At 39.3% G+C, this 20,506-nt stretch overlaps 1 protein-coding gene across 2 annotated transcripts in view; it reads left to right on the top strand.

Annotated features, from left to right (window-relative positions):
- EPHA4 (EPH receptor A4) overlaps positions 1-20,506 on the top strand; it is a 153,271-nt gene that overhangs the window by 106,844 nt on the left and 25,921 nt on the right. For both annotated transcript variants that reach the window (XM_054478415.2, XM_063647998.1), the window contains exons 6-9: positions 7,114-7,238; positions 8,506-8,665; positions 9,627-9,738; positions 19,117-19,175. In XM_054478415.2, the coding sequence (XP_054334390.1) occupies positions 7,114-7,238; positions 8,506-8,665; positions 9,627-9,738; positions 19,117-19,175 (456 nt within the window). The remainder of the gene's footprint in view (positions 1-7,113; positions 7,239-8,505; positions 8,666-9,626; positions 9,739-19,116; positions 19,176-20,506) is intronic.

Genomic DNA, 20,506 nt, shown 5'->3' with positions numbered 1-20,506 from the left:
GTTTAAGCTTAATAAATATGAATACTTACATATCTAAATATAAATGAACTTCATTTAATTCACAGTCTTCTAAAGATTTTGGCTGAGAATTTGGTTCTATGTTTTTTTGTCAAATAAGGAAAAAATCCTATATCAATTTCGGAATAATCAAGTTTTTTTTTCTGTACCTTTTGCCGGTTTGTTTTAAAAACAGTTTCACTTTTTGACTATGAGAAACTGTGCTTGTGTGGATGCATGATGTAGCAACTAAAAGCTGTTGGGGGTGGAGCTGACTTTTTACTTTGATGATGCATCCAGTGAGGGTGGTTGGGGATTTTAATTATTTTATCTAAAAGATGGCAGAGGAGTTGACCTGGCTGATCGAATGTACCGCAAACAAAATCATGTGTATGTGAAAGCACTTTGTAAACTCTTGTACTATAAAATACTGTAATGATGATAGTAAGAAAAAGGATGTATAAATATTGCTAAGTGATGTTTGATGCCATAGGTATTGCCTAGCTTGAGAGGAGGAATCCTTCTCTCCATCTGGAATGTAGAAGAAAACAATTAATATTAGCACCAGAGCTTTTAGCATCTCAGAGACGCGAAACCCTTAATCACAAGGATATCATTAGTGCTCTGAAGCATTTAATTCTGATGCTTGACAGCATTTTAAAATGCACAAACCTTTGATAAGAAGCAAATCAGAGCTGGGGTGTTGAAATGAGAAAGAAATGGGAACAAAAACCACCTTAAGCTCCAAGTAATTAAATTTAAATATGCTATTTGCATTAAGCAGAGATATGTATAAATGGTGAGTTTCTATTTTTCTATCAACGAAAGACCCCTTGAGTAAATATCATCTATTTAAATCCAGATCCTGGGGAGGGGAAAGATAACCCCGCTGTGGTTAAGAAGCCATCTCTCCTGCAAACATTGGCCATTGTGTACCACCGACATCCATGGCTTCAGGTGTCTTGACTTTCATAAAGGGCTGTTTTCACTCTTCCTTGCCCACAGGCTGGAGACCTTTCATTGCATCTGTTTATTTCTTGGCTCACCTCCTCCACCCTCTAATTTGAACCAGTAATGAAATGCAGTCAGCCTACTTCAGCTGTTTTCTTTTTCCTCCAAAGTTCCCCCCAAACTGTTTTTAATTCATTGCTTGTGATACTGGACTCAAGAAAACAATTTTCTAGCTCAGGAACCATGTGAAGCTTTCCTCTCTTTCTTTTCTCCATATCTCCTCTTCTCTTCTCCATCCCATTTGGGTGTCACAAGTACCAAACTGCTGCAGTAAAATGACTTGTAGGTGTTTAATGGCAAGTCATTGAGGAAGTGAATAAAAGAAAATTGCAGCATTCACATCAGTGGGGAGCAAGGAGAACTGCTGAGTTTGAACCAAAGAAAGTTAAATTTACCATTTTCTTAAAGGGAGCCACCTCTGTTTGACATCAAAGCATCTCCTGTAATTTCTCCTTGTGAAATGCACCACTGTTAGAGAGTCATGATAGAGCCCCCTAATCTGTTCTGTTTCTGTTTATCAAAAATACACAGAGAGAGAAAACCCACATGTACCTTCTCAGTGCATTGTGGTCTGCTCTCAAACCAAACGTAACCACAGGTACATAGCAAATGGGGATTCTATTTAGAAAGCATTCTCAGTTTCTCAGGGATTTGTAGAACTCTGAATACAACAGTCTTTGGGAGTGAAATTTATCTTGGACCTCTATTGGAAAGCTCAGATCATTCAACTGGAAAACTTTGGTGAATTTTTTCCTATCCTCCTCTTTTGGTTTTTCATCATTTTTAAAAAATGGTATTTTGCTGCAATTTCACTTGTGTCCATTGGGTATGTGGAAAAACAGAGTTTGTTCCCAATAATGCTGCTTGCCCACACTATGACTGCAAAAGGCTCTCCACCCTATTACCCCCATGTTTCAAGTTTACGTCCATTGGTGGCTGTTGCATATGTAGTAACTAATGGCTTCTGCTGGCAGTGACTGGCTTTGCCCTAGTCTATCTTTGGAGGCTTAGGATCCTTTCTGGATTTATCATTATGACTTGGGAGTCTTACCATCACTCCACCTTGGCAGTTAGGAAATCAGGAGAACTATTTGCATATGCCCTACAGATACAGAGGAGAAATGCAGAGGAAATTGTCAACACCTTCATCAGCCTAAAGAGCAGAAGCTCAAAATGCTGTCTGTAATAGGTGCAGTGATGCCTAGTTTTAATGTTAACTTACATTTGAATGACATTTTACAGCCTGTGTGTTTGAAAAATGTTCAGAAGCATCACACAGACCTTAGAAACAGAGACTCCATTTATAATTAGAGTTGTCATTTGCTTCACCCCAATTGTCAATATCTCAGTTAACCTAAATAGTAAAACCAACCCCACAAAAGGTCCTCTGAAACAGGTGCAGATGGAAAGTTGTTTTAAGGATGGCTTACTTCTGGTACTTTATGTTTAGAAAATGTTTGCTGTCTACAGTAAAGATTTTTTAGATGAATTTTAATATGTAAAAACTTTTATTCATTTGACAAAATTATTGAGCCCCACTGAATGCATGCATCACCATGATTTGTAAGTTAAAAAGAAGAAGAAATGAGAGACAAGTTTTGGGTTAAAAACTGCTGAAATCTCCTTGGGGGTAATAAAAAATGATGTTCTCAGGGATAGGCACCTTAGACCAGGACAATTGACATCTATGAGTCATTGGAGATTTTGCTGTAAAGGTTTGAAAATTAAGGACTGCATTGAATTAAATCACACATCTTTTTTAAAGAGCTACCCTTTAGGAGTGCTTGCCTTGTGATTTTTACATAGTCATCTTTCTTTAACCATGCTACTGTCAACTAGCATGACCAGCTCTCATTGCTATGTGTCATGTCTGAATTCTAGCCACTAAAGAATGCCTGCATATGTCTGGAGGCACAAAACTGTCCTTAAAACAAGTATCTCCTCTATGAAAGAAGTCCGTGGGTAGATAGGAATGCTTTTCAATCTATGATGCATCTCTTTCTTGTAGTAAGAATGTAAAAAAAAAAAAAAAAAAAAAAAGACTGTGTTCATCAGCCCCCAGCTTCTTCCTTACTTTGCTTCTGACACTCAGCAGGTATATTGAGTGCCTACAGATAGAATGTGTGAGAAAGTGCCCTCCACTTACTCCTCCCCATCATCCATGAGAGAACTTGAATAAGAAGAGGGGCAGTAGGAATCGTCTCCTCTTAAATTCTAGAAAAATGGGTCCTCTGACTTGACATTGAAAGTGTTTTCTCTTTAAGACTACTATAAAAATTTCCCAATAGTTCTTTTAGTTAAGAAGAGGCTAAAGTATTTGGTGGTACTTAGTCTGATACCAAGAATTGTTTTCCATCTGGCCATGCTTACCCATTCCCCCTCTTGGTCTTGTTCCATAGGTGCTCCTTAAGTATGTGTCTAGTGGCTGAGTTGATGTTGAGGAAGAACCTTGTCTCTATGAGATTTCAGAATGTAAATCAAAGAACTGAGCGGCCACTGAGAATCTTTTTTTCCACTTGGTCTTTTTATGCTGACCAAATTTTCTACTATGATTAGAAGCTCTCTTTTGAACTTAGGCATTGATTGGTCAAAGCTCTTATTGGACCATATATTTTAAGGGTGGGATGTACAATCTTTAAAAAAAAAAAAATTCTATTATCTCCTCTTCTAATTCTGTAAGCAAAAGGCAGAGCCCTGGAATATTGCAAATCAGGATTCAAGACATTTGGGTTGGGCATTGTTTACCAAAGTGTGGAAACATACCAATGGTGGCATCAGAGATGATTTTAGGGAACACACCGATGAGATGTTATATAATACTGAATTGTCCTGTGTACAATGTAGTTCATTTTCAGTTCTTTCTCAGTAATTCTGAGTACTCCAAGGTCAGAATCTCAAGTGGGTGCCCAGATATCCTTTGCTTCTCTAGCACTGGCTAATCTCCATTTTTAACAATCCCTAGAGAAGTAAGAGTGTCCAGCAAACATTGATAACATTGTTTCATTTACATGCAATGTTCATTTTTATGGTTACTTGCCATTAATTTCAAGTGATTACAGGGTTTCATTGATACCAGTAAATGGGCAATTTCTTTTCAAATACAACTGTTGAAGTTAAAGATACTGCATTTATTTAAGAAAATATTACTTAAATCATCTTACAAGCTGCAGAGGGATGTGGCAGCAAATGTGTGGCGTGGAAGTCTGATGCTTGGGAAACACTGCGGTAGGGGGATAATTGCAAAATGTCATTGGCAAATGCCTCATCTAGGGAAATGACCCATAGGCAGGCACACACAGTAGGGTGATGCCTTCCAGATGTAAAGTTGAAGGCTGTTTTGGAAATGGGGTAGAAAGGGTGAGGGAAATGCCCGTATGTGGCTTATGATGTGGAGAACATCCAAGTTGCCTCCTTTCCAAAGTGGCAGTATGGCAAAGCCCAGATTTTCTCGAACTCCTTCTTACTAGAGAAGGTAAGCTCTCCACATACAATGAAGTTGTATGTTTTAGGTACATTTCCCAACCTCACTTGGTCATGGATTGCTTGTGTCATTGTGCCCTGATAACATGCTCTTCTGAAGAACATCTGATCAATAATTTAAACTTTACAGCCATACAACACAATACTTTTTGTGAATTAGATCTATGTATTCTACTTTTCTTTGGTTGCATTTATTTCTCTAGTAGGTATGAAAGACAAAGTTCAACTCAGCAGTTTTCTGACTGTCCTCAGCCTAGCATTCTATTTTCATTTAGTCCTTCATTCTTGCTTGCATTTCTCTTTCAATCTCTCCTTATTCTCCATTTTTATGACAGCTGTGTCAAGGTACACTCTGTTGGTTTATTTTCACATTTATGCGTATCACCTTCCCAAGTAGGGCTGCATTAGAAATACTCTATGAGTTAACGTGATTATATTGCTAACTCCCTGCTTGAGATTTTTTGAGCACCTTAGTTGAGTTCATATTCCCTTTGAATGGTCACAGGAACACTGCTACTCAAACTTCTAAAATAGAAATCAAGCTCATTTCCCATATGCAGCAGTTTAATGATAACCCAACCAGAGAGAAGCTGTCTTAGTTCATCAGTGCACTCCAAGGGCAGGCAGGCAATTCTTTCCCAAGGAATCTGTTGATTATCAGGATCTGACCAAGACCATTTCCGAGAGAAAGTTCATTTTATAATTTTATGATTTTTCTCCCTCCTGCTTTCTTTCTAATGACCTCACTTTTCTGTTTCATTTCTCAATCCTGAACATCAGAGTTTAAAGAGCTCCTTTTTATGGAGTGTATGCTAAAGTGGTATGTTAGGCAATATATTTATTACCTGGAGTGAAATGACTTTCCACAGCCAGGCAGTTTTCTTAGCCTCCTTGCTACCTCTATATTTTACAAAGTCACTTTTTGCATTTTGTTGGACAATGGCTTTGTGTCAACCAGGAAAGAAAGAGTAAATGTGAGTGTGTGTGTATGTGTCTGTGTGCCTGTGTCTGTGTTGGGAGAAGGGGTCCTTAATGAATGTAATGAACACATTTCCGTTTTTCATTTTCCTCAGATGTTCAGTGGCTTCCGTATGTCTGCCGCATGCAGCTTTGTTCACTGGGGTTGGTATTACTAACCTTGGGATTGCCTTTGATGGAGGATATGTGTATCTACTGTATCTTTCCCTTGTGTTTTTGCCTGAGATCCAATCTGGAATAGCTTTGGGACTGAGAGAGAGGAAAAAAAAATAGAGAGGGGGGTGTGTGTGTGTGTGTGTGTGCGTGTGTGCGTGCGTGCGTGCGTGCGTGCGTGCGTGCGTGTGTGTGTGTTCCTGTTACCATCCCTAACAGAGATGCCGGGCTGTCAAATAACCCCCTCCAGGAGACAGTCTCTACTGTACTGGATTTAGCTGGAACACTCCCTTGTGTGACTATGGTGTGTCTGCTTGGCTTCCCTGCCATCAGTATACCCGTCAGACGTGGTCAAGCAGGTTTGAAGCTTTTCCCATACCATTTTCAGTGACAATGTATTTTACTTTTTATCTTCGTTCTTGGAGTTAGGGGTTGGCATTCATACGCATGTATTGCAAAAGGGCAGGAGGATGACCCAGCACTAATTTATTCTTCCTCAGTGGCCAGTTTTTGACGTTTGTTTCCCCAGTTTGGGAACAAAAGAATATATACATAGGAGTTAGGAAGCTCCCTAATCTCTGGTTCTCCAGGGCAGCTTTGTTAGATAAGATTAAGGATTTCATGAATGGTTTCTCTTCTCCCTGGAGATTGTGCATGGGTACCAGCCATTGTCAGTGTCAGCAGAGCCTGATAACAGTTGGCTGGAGATGCGACCACCACAGTGGAGAAGTGAGCATCAGGCAGCCTGGGTGTATAAATCTAAAGTGTGCCCTCCTTCCACCCCCATAGCACACCCACTAGAGGACTGCCTTTGTGTCCTTCACAGTGGAAAGAGCAGGCAAAGGCAACATGTCAGCTCTTGTAAAATAGCTGCAAAATGCCACGTGTGTTCAGAGAGACCAGCGCTGCTTGATTTGTATTCATTATTTACATGGTTTTGTTCAGACTGAACTCTTACTGTAATTAAGCAGTACTTTTATTTACATTGGAAAATATGTAAATTGTTTGCCTTTTGGCATTCCCTACAGTATTTATTGAAGACTTGTACATTCTCTTGCCTGTATGAAATTAAAGTCCAGTAAGATGACACTCATAATACTAGGAGGTAGGATTAGATGTAGCTTTACTGAGCTTAAAATGAGGTCTTCCAAAGGCTGTCACGGCTTACAAAAGGTTAAAAACCAGACAGCCCTCTCTGTACCTACAGCCTTTTATGAGAAATGTCTCTACATGCTGTGGAAATGGTACTACGGGCCTATAAGCCCACTAGGATTTTACTTCAGAGATTCTCTTTTTAAGACAAACACATGCAAAAATATACTGGAGAGAAGGATGAAAATGATATGCTTCTATACTGAAGAGTAAAATTGTCAAGGGGAAGACAAGACAATCTTTCACACTTTTCTTAAATAAGATGCAATTATTTCTGGCTACCACCAAAACCATTTATTTTCCTAAAGAAAATATCTTTTGTCTTTTGTTTTTTTCTAACAGCACCATCATCCATTGCTTTGGTCCAGGCTAAAGAAGTCACAAGATACAGTGTGGCACTGGCTTGGTTGGAACCAGATCGGCCCAATGGGGTAATCCTGGAATATGAAGTCAAGTATTATGAGAAGGTATTACTTGAGTGAACAACACTCCTTTCCTTTCTTCCTTCCTTCCTTCCTTCCTTGTTTGTTTCCTTCTTTCCTTTCTCCTTCTCTCCCTCCCTCCCTTCTTTTCTTCCTTCTTTCCTCGACTCCTTCCCATCCTCCTTTGCTCCCTCCCTCCCTCCCTTCTTTTCTTCCTTCTTTCCTTGACTCCTTCCCATCCTCCTTTTACTCCCTCCCTCCCTCCCTTCTTTTCTTCCTTCTTTCCTTGACTCCTTCCCATCCTCCTTTTACTCCCTCCCTCCCTCCCTTCTTTTCTTCCTTCTTTCCTCGACCCCTTCCCATCCTCCTTTGTTCCCTCCCTTCTGTTTAAGTGTTAGCCAGTTGTAAGTCATAGAATACCCGTGAATCCTCAAATCAAATGCATTTGGCTTCCCAATTAAGTATGATTATGAAATTTATCATTTACTTAGTTATCCTGAAAAGTAGAAAATAACAATGATAATACATTGTATTGTAATCTAACTATATCTTTACTTTCTAGTAATGGAAATCAAGATAGCTAAGAAGTTCTAATCTATGAACTTCTTATGACTCATAACAGTTGAAATAATGATCTGTTTAAGTAGATCACTGCTATTCAGAATAAAGATGTGGGTTTTGATGACTTTTAATAGAAAGTCAGGGAAGGAAAATCACATTCTTCAGCCTCTTAAAGTTATAGAAAGGCATTATTTTTACAAATAACTTGTCTCTCTTACAGGACAGAATTTTGAAGAGAGCTATTTGCATTCAAGGTTGTCTAGAAAATGAACAGTTGTCTTCTTTTTCTTTTTAAAGATAATCACTTATTGGCTTCCTTATTAAAAGTAGAAAAGGGACAGGATTTTTCCATTGAAACCATGTTACAACACATTTTACATTTTCTAGACAGAAAATAGAAAAAGACAAGGGACCTTCTCACAGTTATTTCTTTTAAATTGCTGGGTGTGGAGCTAGAAAAGCCAGCAACTATCATTTAATGTTCCTTTCAAAAAAAAAAAGAGTAGGAGGAAAGATCTGGATATGGTCAGCGTCAATAGCAATCATACCTGAATTCGCATTTCTTTCAACAAGTAAGAAGTAACAATAGTACTTATAACATCCAAGAGAATATAGGCTCCAGAGAGTTTATTCATCTCCATTTACTTTCAGTTTCTGAGTCGACTGGCTTGACTCCTTTAATATTGCACCTAGTAAGTAAGCAGGAGATTTATTTTGCCACCTTCCCCAATTTTATCTTGCCATGATGTAGGATCAGAATGAGCGAAGCTATCGTATAGTTCGGACAGCTGCCAGGAACACAGATATCAAAGGCCTGAACCCTCTCACTTCGTATGTTTTCCACGTGCGAGCCAGGACAGCAGCTGGCTATGGAGACTTCAGTGAGCCCTTGGAGGTCACAACCAACACAGGTAACAAGGACCACCCAGACTCAGTCACTTCTGAGGCTATTTTTATAATACAGGTGAATCCCATTACAGTGAAATCTAAGGAGTTGTCTGTAATTTTTAGTTCAGCAAACATTTTGCTGCAATGAATATGGCTTGAAATAAGTTAGCCAATGACTGTAACTTAGAAAACTTCATGTGATTTAGAGAAAAGCATTTTCGAAATACTATCTGATTTGTCTTTTCCTATGAATGAAAAATGTTGCCTATTTTTCTCTTGTTTTGAGCCTTCTATAAAGCATGAAAAATGGGATTACTAAACTGACAAATTGAGGGTTACATAGCTACCTACATTCATATAGGGAATTTTCTCCCTGAGAGGATTAAAGAAGGTACCAAAAATATTTTTTCTCTACTTATTTCTAAGAATCATTTAAATCAAGTTACATAAGCTTTTTTTTTTTTTTTTTTAAAGACCCTTTGGACAAACATATCAAATCTTTAAACATTGTGAGTTGGATTGACTGGTTGACTAAATTTAAAGTGCTTGAGAGGGGCCTACCCATGAGCAAGCATTAGTGTCAGATACCTCCATCCCGGTAATTAATGAACCCAAATTGGGCGTGATTGATAAAAAGATGATAGATTTTTTACTTCAAGAAAGAAATTTTGTTCACAAATTATTAAATAAGAATAAAAAGAAAAGCAGAAGAGAAAGTAGAGTTGAATCTGAAGGGGATTGACATCCTTTGAAATTATCCAGCAAGGGTACAAGGAGGAAGTGGCTTTTGAACTAGGCAAAAATAGGCAGGTTTTTGATAGCTCTCGGGGAAGGAGGTACATTCAAAACTGCTGCCCTTTCTGAAATGTTCAAGTGTCTTTCTCTCTCCAAGTGGCTTCAAAACACTGAAAACTGTGACCCATTGAGAAGTTCTACCTCCTAAGACTTTCCCAAAGGTGATCCTTATGCAATTGTCATTCCCAGTGCCTTCCCGGATCATTGGAGATGGGGCCAACTCCACAGTCCTTCTGGTCTCTGTCTCAGGCAGTGTGGTGCTGGTGGTAATTCTCATTGCAGCTTTTGTCATCAGCCGGAGGTAAGCACTGAAGCCACTCACTGTGCAGCCCCTGACCTTCCCAGTGTTTATGATGGTTTTTTTTCTTCTCCACACAAAGCTAAGGCTTTTGATTGCGTCATAAACATGGCATCTGCATCCCAAGTTTCCTCCTTGTTGCTTTGATCTTCCCACACCCCTACCAAAGCTGCTAGCTGTACCCTGGTGGCAGGCTGAGAGGTCCGGAAGGACCCAGCTAATTGTAGGAAACAAAGCTGAAGAGCAAGCCAGTGGGAGATTTCTAGATGCTTTAAGCTGTCAGGTGTTACTTTTATCCCTCTCTTAAGCCTGGACTCACTGCCAAAGGCAAGAAAAAGCCCTGTAAAACTTGGGCCCCAATTTTGAGCTCTGCCATTTGCCAGCTACTACTACATAAACCTTTTTGAGTCTTCATTTCTATTCTGTAAAATAGAGATAATTATTATCTGCCTCAAAGGGTTATTGACAGGAGAATTTTGATACGCAAAATAGATAATACAGCACACAGGAAGTGCTTCAGCATGATTTTGGTTAACAGTAATGGTCACTAAAGCAAAGAAATGGGTATTCACATTCAGTCTTCCCCCAGGAAAGGCCATCAGCATTTCCAGAGAATCAAAGGATTTCTAGAGATTATCCCTTGAGCAAATCGTGAGCATAGCATTGCTCTTGGAAATGAACCTGAAACATCTGAGCCCTTATCCTCTAAGTACTTACAATCTGACTTGATACTTAAAAAATAATCTAAAAAGGAGAGAGAAATAACAGATTGGCAGCATCTTCTTTTGAACCAGTTTTTCTTACTGTTTTCATCTCCATTTACTTACTCTCATCACCTGCCCAGAGGCTCCAGAGGAGTAGTCATTGATATGTGCCCCGCATCTGGGCCTTCTTCGTCTTTTATGTGTAAGAATCTGCCTCTTCCCTGATCGGCATCCCCATATACCATCAACTGTTTCACAAGATGGGGCTGTTGGTGAAAAAAAGGGCTAAGCCTGGGGATGTGAAAAGGATCCTGTTAAATGTAAAGCTTTTCATTCTGTAGAAGAGGGAAGTAGTCCTAGGAAAGAAGTAATTCTTGCCCAAGGTCCTCGCATTGCCATAGTGGTAGGCTGAGCTGCTACTGGCCCCACCAGTAGCTGTGCTTGACTCTCAGGCCAGTGTCTGTTGCATTGTCCTTCTCTGCCTACTGATGATCTCACCAATGTCATAGCAATGCCTTTGGCTATTTCCACTGGCCTGGGCAAGCCACTATGCTTTTACTTTCCTCTGATATACATTATAATTAGAGTGGTGACCATATAATCTAGTTTGCCTGGATAGTCCCAATTGGTACATGTATTTATTTAATTTATTTATTTTTTTCCAAGACGGAGTCTTACTCTGTTGCCCAGACTGGAAGTGCAGTGGCATGATCTCAGGTCACTGGAACTTCTGCCTCCTGGGTTCAAGCAATTCTCCTGTCTCACCCTCCCGAGTAGCTGGGATTACAGGCACACGCCACCACACCTGGCAGCTAATTTTTGTATTTTTAGTAGAGACACGGTTTCACCATGTTGGCCAGGCTGGTCTCAAACTCCTGACCTCAAGTGATCCACCTGCCTCAGCCTCCCAAAGTGCTGGGATTACAGGCATGAGCCACCATGCCCGGCCATGTGTTTCTTAATATCATGTTCCCACCCTCACTCTCCAAAGTGTCCTGGTATACAGGGACCAATTATGTTCCCTCTAACATAACACAGTATAGAACAACATGTTCTGTACAGGCATCTATTTTACATTGTGATCATTGCTTTTCATGCACAATCTATGAATAGGTATGTTTGATTAGAGTGATGAGTCAAATCTTGAGATGTTAAATCCACAATAAATTCCCATTTCTGTTTCTTTAATACACACACATACAAAAACATATAGACATTGGCACGCCCTCTATATTCTAAACAGCAGAATATCTCAACCTTTGGAAACTTAAGGTTGACCTGCATAGATTTTGAATTCCCACTGTTCTTTCCTTCCCTGGTATTTCATTTTGAAAGCCAATCAAGATGGCCCTCTTTCTTGTACATTGCCATTTAGTTTTGTATATGTACACATGCTGTGCATATAACAACTGGGAACTGTATACATTAGTATATATCCATCTGATGGTGGGAAGCAAGGAGCATGTGGGGGAGTGTATAGGAATTATATGTGCTTTTTTGATTTTATAATTACATATTTCTGTGTCTGAAATATTCACAGTATACAGAAATAATCTTGGTTGTTAGAAAATAAAGATGTTTAAAGGTTTAAAAACAGATACAATTCATTAAATACCTCCACCTCTAAAAATATTTGATAAAAATTCAGCACCCTAGGATGCTCAGAGCACTTCTCTGCAGAAAGTAGGCCTTGCCTTGTGTCTTGACCATCTCTTTGACTTGACTGGAAACATTCTCTAGTTGTAGCCCAGCTGTGCTTTAGATTTACTTTGCTTTTTTGTTTTTTGGTATAAGTGGCCCTAAATACAGCAGTCAAACTGGAGTAATGAGAAATAAGTTACCTCATTGTAAGTTTCCTTTGGATGTTCTGCTTAAAACATTGGCTTTGATGAAAAGAAAGGAAAAACACATGAAAATGTAATGCGAGGAGACAAGTTTATTAAAAGGCGTGACTACAGAAAATAGCATCCTTAAGCTTGATGACTTAATTTCCTCTCTGCTTTTATTGATCACTTTATTATATAAGGCAGGATTGATAGCAGGATGCATCGGATTTCCAATTATGAGTCCCCACCTTAGAGAATTGAGCCTGTCGAGTTACCTAGCGATGATTCCTGTCCCTTTTCCCCCATTAAAAAAAAAAATGTCACTTCCCAAGGCTGATAAACAGTGCTTGGTGATTGGTCCTCAATGGATCACTTTCTAGAAAATGAAATGTCAACCCCTTGCCCTCATATTGATTCTTCTTTAGTGTCGGCCGTAAAGCTGTCATGGGAAAGGCCGCCTGGAGCCAGGTAGCTGACAGGCTTGCAGCGGCTCATGCACACTCAGCCAATTCTGCTCACACAGGTTGTCTGCTCTGTTATCTCGGACTATAAATGTTTAAATGGGACAAGAACAGGTGAACAGAGAGCAGACAGGTAGTGGGGATGAAAGCCTGGCCCAGGCTTTTCATGAGAGGACAAATGAAAGGTAGTACATGGTACTGGCGAAATAATCTTGCCAGACTTCAGCCAGTAGTACGAGAAAGCAATAGATTAAACACCCTAGCCTATAAAATCTGAGTCATGTCCTTTGACGATGGGGCTGCTTTGTGCTTCTTAGAATCACTGAATGTTTATGCCGGAATGGATACTACAGACACATCCCTTATGGGGGTCCCCTTGAACTGACTCCCACTCTGCTGATGGCATGCAAGATTCCTAAGGAAGTCAAGGGACAGAAACTCACATAGTGAGAAAAGTTTCAGTCCTGATGACCTCAGAGAGAAAATCGGCTTGGTGCTAATTTGTCATTTAAGAAAGAGGAAGCAGCCTCAGGCTCACAGTTGGTATCTTGCTAGATTTTTTTTATAGCAATTGTTTCATTTATTTCATTGTACACATTCAACTTATAGGGAGAAGCCTGAGCCTAAGGCAAGCCAGAATAATCTGCACTTTTTTCAATGAGATCTACTTTTTTCTTTTGGCCAAATGGAACATGTAAGCATTTAGGGATCGCGGTGAAAGAATCAAACTACTAAATTTATAAAATACCTAAAATGAGATGTTATACTAGGCATACAGATTTAGCTATATGGTATATTTTTACCACCCACATTTATGTTAAGCAACTTAATTTTATATTTTCTGTAGGCATCTTTGATCTGTGTCTTTCTCATCACTCAAGAGATAATTTCAGAATTCTTTCAGCTTTCCAGAGCACATAATTGTACTTGTTATCTAGGTTATTTTAAGGCACAACACTTCTTGTATCTATGTGATGCTGTCCCTATAAATTTTATTTCAAACTGCAAACAAATCTCTATTTGTACATTCTCTACAGCAAGTCAACATTTCCACATATATATATTTATATATTTGTGATCTCTACAACATAACCACTTTTCTATATTTTTTTTAAAGTGATCTTTAAAAGGACTGTTAACAATGACATCCTAAAATACAATTATAAGGTCATAACCTCCAAGACTAATGACTGAATCTATGTTAATTTTCTCTGACACCCTCTTCCCTTTTATAGTAATGATCTCATCAAGTTGTCTCCAAAAGCGTCACAAACTAGTATTAATTCAGATTGTTTTAGGGTAGTGTTTTTTCCAAAACAGTATTACAGTATTTATTGACTGATTGATTGATTGAGACAGGGTATCACTCTGTTGCCCAGGCTGGCATGCAATAACTTAGTCTCAGCTCACTGCGACCTCCACCTCATGGGTTCAAGTGATTCTCATGCCTCAGCCTCACAAGTAGCTGGGATTACAGGCATGTACTACCCCGCCCAGCTAATTTTTGTATGTTTAGTAGAGATGGGGTTTCACCATATTGGCCAAGCTGGTCTCGAACCCCTGACCTCAGGTGATCCTCCCGCCTCGGCCTCCCAAAGTGCTGGGATTATAGGCGTGAGCCACCATACCTGGCCCCAAAACAGTATTTTATTATTCAAATGTGAAAAACAATTTTAAGAAAAGGCTAGAATACAAGAATAGCACCTATTTCTTAAAGGATAACTTGGTAGTGAGGGGAAGTATTGCTGATAACCAGGCACATGCTGTTTTTATACGAACCTTCTAATGATTGCTAGTGACACTGGGTTTCCATTTATGTTAGGGTTATAAAGTACCCCCTTTACCTGGATAAGGAAAAAGAAGTGAATTGATTTTAAGAAAAAAATGAAGTGGTTATGGCAAAATTTATATATATATTAGGTACTGGAGGCCTAAAGGGATTAAACAAATAAACGAAGGTCACATGGCGAGTTAGTTGCTGATCAGGACAGGAATTCAGCTCTTCTAACTTCCTATACTGGGATAGATATATTATTTTAATATCTTCTTAACTGACAAAGTTGACCTACATAAAAAAGCTGACATTGGCAGTTCTATGGAACCAAAGCTTCAAGAGTCTGCTAGTGTTGTTGGTAAGATTTGTAATCTGTGAATTAATGTGCAAATCTATTGCACAATATAAAGTCAGAGTTTGCAAGTTAATTTTCTCCTCCTATTGAAGGTTAAGATATTCCACTTTGGAGCTAAGAGTTCAAATGCTAAAACAGTTATTGTTCAGCCTGTGCTACCACACCTGGCTAATTTTTGTATTTTTAATAGAGATGGGGTTTCACCATGTTGGCCAGGCTCATCGCGAACCCCTGACCTCAGGTGGTCCTCTTGGGCCCTAATTTCCTTCCCTGGAATATTACGATCATGTGAAAATGAAAACACTTAAATGTTAGCCTAATTCAGCTCTGATGAAGTCATGTAAATTCACACAACTGGGGGCAGATGATACCTTGGGAACATTTCTAAACAACTTGCGTGCAACCATTTCAACATGCTACTCATGAACACCATTTAGACATCATTCGGTGCAAGAACAATGACAGCTTAAAGAAGGGGAAAAAGAAGAACGGCTGCTGTGAATCTTCATGGGTGATGCCGTTCAGTGCTGCAAAGGGACCTCCTGGAGCCATGCTAGTTACGTTGCTTTATTTTTAATATGCACTTTAGCTGAATAAATTACTTACCTTTTACTAATTAGTTTTGGAACAGTAAACCACATCAATCAAATCTGTCCACTTGACCAGAAAAGTTAGTAATTTAGTAAAAGCACGGTTTATGCTGGGCCCCTGCCTTGCTCCCCCTCTCTATTTTGTTTGTTTTATTGAATAGTCAAGGTGCCAGGAACAGCACGTTGGTTGAGAGGGCTCACGCTGTTCTGCAACAATGTCTGTTAATACCCTTATTACTGTGTCCCTTGGACTGCAGGAGGGCTTAGTTCACACTCTTTCAAAGTTTCACCTGCAATGTGGGCTCTTTTATCCAACTCCTGCGGCTGAAAGGGTCCATGTTTCCTTCTGGAGCATTCACTAACAAAACACTCCACTCCTTCTCAGTTTTAATCAGCTTGTCTACATCTCTATAATTAGAAAACCTTCAACAAAGTTTTCCTTCTGCCATTCAGGTGATCAGCCTCAGATGTCAGTTTTGAGTTAGGACTTCTTCAGGCAGTGTGGCTTCCTGCAGGCTGGCTGCCCCAGTAGTGAACTTTAATGGGCTTTCTTTCCTGGGATGATAATGGGCCACACTGTCCTACACTGAGCCAAGGCAAAAGGGCCATCAGGTGTTAAACGTAGAACAGGACACAGGCATTTTTGTTTTCCAGGTATTTTTAAAAAGCAAACAGACTACTATTAGCCTTTCAACAGTAATCCTTGTGTTTTTTTTCAGCCATTTCCTGCATGCAGTCTTAAGGGTCCTCTCCTCCAAATAACACTCCACGTAAAAAAATCTCATTTAAAAACACACCTCCACCACTAATTTAATTCCTCTTTCTATGTTTAGAAGTCTGAGGAAGGGACGGGCGTGTCAACCTTATAATTAATGACCCCTGTCATTTTGTATTTCCTCTGGCTTTGCACATATTTAATGAATGTGCTTGATGTAAAACAGATAAACACTTTCCCGGGCAGCTTCAGGCCATGGGTTTCTGTGGTCCAGGTTTTTGTTTCATTGACAATTTTAAGTTGGTACCAAAGCTTTCTCACTCTATGCATTTGTTTTTCCTTCTTCAAAGGAAAGAAATTCAAATCAGTATTCGAGATCTTAAGTGGTTTAAAAGATATACTTGTAATTTTAGATAATGCTTTTAGGAGCTCTGATAAGACACAATCTTTCAGACTGGCAGGACCCTATCACACCCTTGGGACCAATCAATGGCATTTTCCTGACATAAAATGTTATTTTAGTAGTCCCTGACCTAACACTCTTATATTTCCTTTGAAAGAAGGGAAAGGACGAGGGTGGAGGGAGGGGAAGAAGATTGGAGGAGACTTCATCTTTTATAGAAAGTTGTTTGGCTTCAGGGTATTTAAACCTGTTTAGTTACTTCTATGAAGCAATGGATTTTAAGAGCAGTTGAATTCATTTTAAGTGAATGTACTGATATAAAAGGTAATACTACTTACAATTAACTCTCACCGGGTATCCTTATGTAACTAATCTTCAGTAAGAGAGGCTCTATGAAGTCGTGGGCTGGATCAGGGCTTCCACAAAGTCCTGTACTTGCTAGGAGAGCACGTGGTGATCCTCTTGCTCCCCAACCCCCACCCCACCCCAGCTCCATGTCCTCATCTACAGGGAAACTGAGCATGTGTCTGTCTGCCTGGTTGCTTTCAAAGGGTTGTCATGAAGATGCAATTAAATAATAGACTCTGGCTGGGTGCGATGGTTCATGCCTACAATCCCAGCACTTTGGGAGGCCTACGTGGGCAGATCACTTGAGGTCCAGAGTTTGAGACCAGCTTGGCCAACGTGATGAAAACCTGTCTCTACTACAAATACAAAATTAGCTGAGCATGGTGGCAGGTGCCTATAATCCCAGCTACTCAGGAGGCTGAGGCAGGAGAATCGCTTGAGCCCTAGAGGTGGAGGTTGCAGTGAGCTGAGATCATGGCACTGCACTCCGGCCTGAGCAACAGAGTGACACTGTCTCAAAAAATAATAAATAAATAAATAAATAAATAAAAATAGACCCTTTGAAAAGTTAAATGCAAAGGAAAATGCAAGCTTATGATTTGGGACTGAAATACTGTACTTCACAGTTAACTGTAGTCACTGGGGTCTCTGTTTTGCTAAGTTGGTTCCTGCTTTGCAAACAGTTAGGGGAGAAGATAATATATGAAATGAGAGCACTTTGAAAAGTTAAATGCAGTGTAAAAGTGCAAGGTATTATTATTTGCCAGGGAATTATCCCCATGGAGAAACATCTGTAGGCTCTGAGGGGCTGATTGCTGAGCTGGTTCCTGCGCTGCTGACAATTAGGAGAGGAATGTGGGAGGGAAGCTTGGAGCATGTGACCGGGATCTGCTGTCTCTCTGTTGCACTGCCTAGTTCCTTTAGGTTCTCTGTTATTCTCTCTTTTTCATAATCATCTGCCTTTCTACCTGTTCAAAGTTTAAGAGTTCAGGGTATAGGATTTTGACAGGACCACACTGCCAAGACACCTGGCCTTGGGGGAATTTTTCCTTATCTCAGACCCTGTTTCTTTTTCTGTAAGAGTCTTGCCTTACCTTGTCTTTGAAGCTCTAAGAAAACATAGAATGTAAATTCCAGTGTAAATTGTACCTTTCTGACAGAAACATAAATGTATACATTTTATTTACTAATTTGGTCTCAACTTCCCAAGCTTTAAACAGCTGTGATATCAACTGAGTTGATTTTCTGATTCCTTTAAGTGAGATATATTCTCCTGACTCACTATGTATATATATTCAAGATTTTTGATTTGCAAGGCTTGAGTTGATTTTCCAGTTTGTATAAGAGATATATATACATTTCTGATTGAAGATTTATATGTACTGAAGATTTCTAATCCACAAAGCTTTATAACAAAGCCAGATTTACGCTATTAAAAGTTGTAGGAGCAGAATGCCAGGTTTAAGACAATGCACCATTTTACTGTAAGTGAATTAGGCAAAGCAAAACAAAGCTTCTCATTTTTACCATTGCTCATTTTTTTACAAATTAGGGAACATAATTCAGTACAAAGCAAATACTTACTTTTAAACATTTTGTTAATAAGTTGGGAATTTGTATGCAGCAACCGAAACCAGTGACCGCAAAAGTATTGTTTCAAGAGTATCATGTAATATGATAATGAAGTTTTGTGGTAGTAGTTATCTGGTTATAGCAATAATATTTACTATTACCTATCACATACTGAACATTATTGCCATTTGATTTATGCAGAATTACACATGGAAATTTAATTTAGAATGTATATATACATATACACACATACATGTACACACGTACATATGTATACACACACGTATTTATATAAATGGAAAAATAGCCAATAAACTTATCTTCAATAAGATAAATTTCCTCTGAGAGATTTTAAATTATAATTACATTATAAAATATTTGCTTTAACCTATTGTAAGACACCTCAGTTTAAAATTGTGGTTCAGAGGTGTCTGTGACTGCTTGAGCTTAAAACCATGACTCACTACCCGGGTGACAAGTATTTCATCTCTTGTAAGTCTCAGTTTTCTCATCTCTGAAATGTACATTAGCATACCTGCCTGACTTACAGTAGCAAAGAATTTGTCTTATGGCATGTGTTAAAGCTTAGGTGTTTGAGGAAAATAATTCTCTTTTTTAAAAAAATTTTAATAGGCGGAGTAAATATAGTAAAGCCAAACAAGAAGCGGATGAAGAGAAACATTTGAATCAAGGTACAAAAAATTGGATTAAAAAATTTTATTTTTAGAGCACGTCGCACGTTTTCTAGTTTAAACATGTCCAAATATTTTACTTGGCTATTAATGTTATATAATATAATATATTTATTCCTTATCCCAATAATGTACTTCCTGGGTATCAAACTGAAATGGGCGATTTGGATGGTGAGATTAAAGATGTGGGATGAGGTAGAGAAGTTTCTTTAGATTTTTACTTTTCCTTATTTTATCCTCTACTCTAAGTAAGTTATCAGTCTAGCTGGCTCATCCTTGTAGCTGGGTGGCAAAATTAAATGGGTATTTTTTTTTCATCCAAGCTGGAAATTTGAGGAGGAGGAAAAGAATAAGAAATGTAGCAGTAATTGCTACTTCCCAGGGAATGGCTATATGTTATATAGAATTAGTGACTCTCAATACATTTTTAGCGGATTCTAATTTTGATGTTCCAAAGAGGTCAAAGAAGACATTAAAAGTGGCTCTAGAGTGACTTAAGCAAGGTAGAAGACCTTTCTTTTTTTTTTTTTTTGACGGAGTCTTGCTCTGTCGGCCAGGCTGGAGTGCACTGGCATGATCTCGGCTCACTGCAAACTCCGCCTCCCTGGTTCACACCATTCTCCCACCTCAGCCTCCTGAGTAGCTGGGATTATAGGCGCCCACCACGACCCCCAGCTAATTTTTTTGTATTTTTAGTAGAGACGGGATTTCACCGTGTTAGCCAGGATGGTCTTGATCTCCTGACCTTATGATCTGCCCGCCTCGGCCTCCCAAAGCACTGGGATTACAGGTGTGAGCCACCGCGCCCAGCCAGTAGAAGACTTTTAAATGGACAGTGGTTGGTGACTATCCAGGAGAGCTGTCCACTAGAACTTTCTGAGATAACATTGTTCTATATCTGCACTGTCCAAAATGTAAGCCAATAGCCACACAAGCTATTGAATACTTGAAATGTAGCTAATATGACTGAGAAAGTGATTTTTAAATTTAACTTATTTATATTTAGATAGCCACATGTAACAAGTCACTCACATATTAGTTCAGAAAGATAGAAGAAAGATTGGCTGGGCACAGTGGCTCATGCCTGTAATCCTAGCACTTTGGGAGGCCAAGGAGGGCAGATCACTTGAGATCTGGAGTTCGAGTCCAGCCTAGCCAACATGGCAAAACTCCGTTTCTACAAAAAATAACTAAATTAGCCAGGCATGATAATGCACGCCTATAATCCCAGATACTCAGGAGGCTGAGGCACGAGAATTGCTTGAATGCAGGAGGCGGAGGTTGCAGTGAGCCAAGATCCTACCACTGCACTCCAGCCTGAGTGACACAGC

This window comes from Pongo pygmaeus, chromosome 11 (assembly GCF_028885625.2).
Source record: "Pongo pygmaeus isolate AG05252 chromosome 11, NHGRI_mPonPyg2-v2.0_pri, whole genome shotgun sequence".
Taxonomy (NCBI): domain Eukaryota; kingdom Metazoa; phylum Chordata; class Mammalia; order Primates; family Hominidae; genus Pongo; species Pongo pygmaeus.
This window is presented reverse-complemented; position numbering and strand designations above follow the sequence as displayed.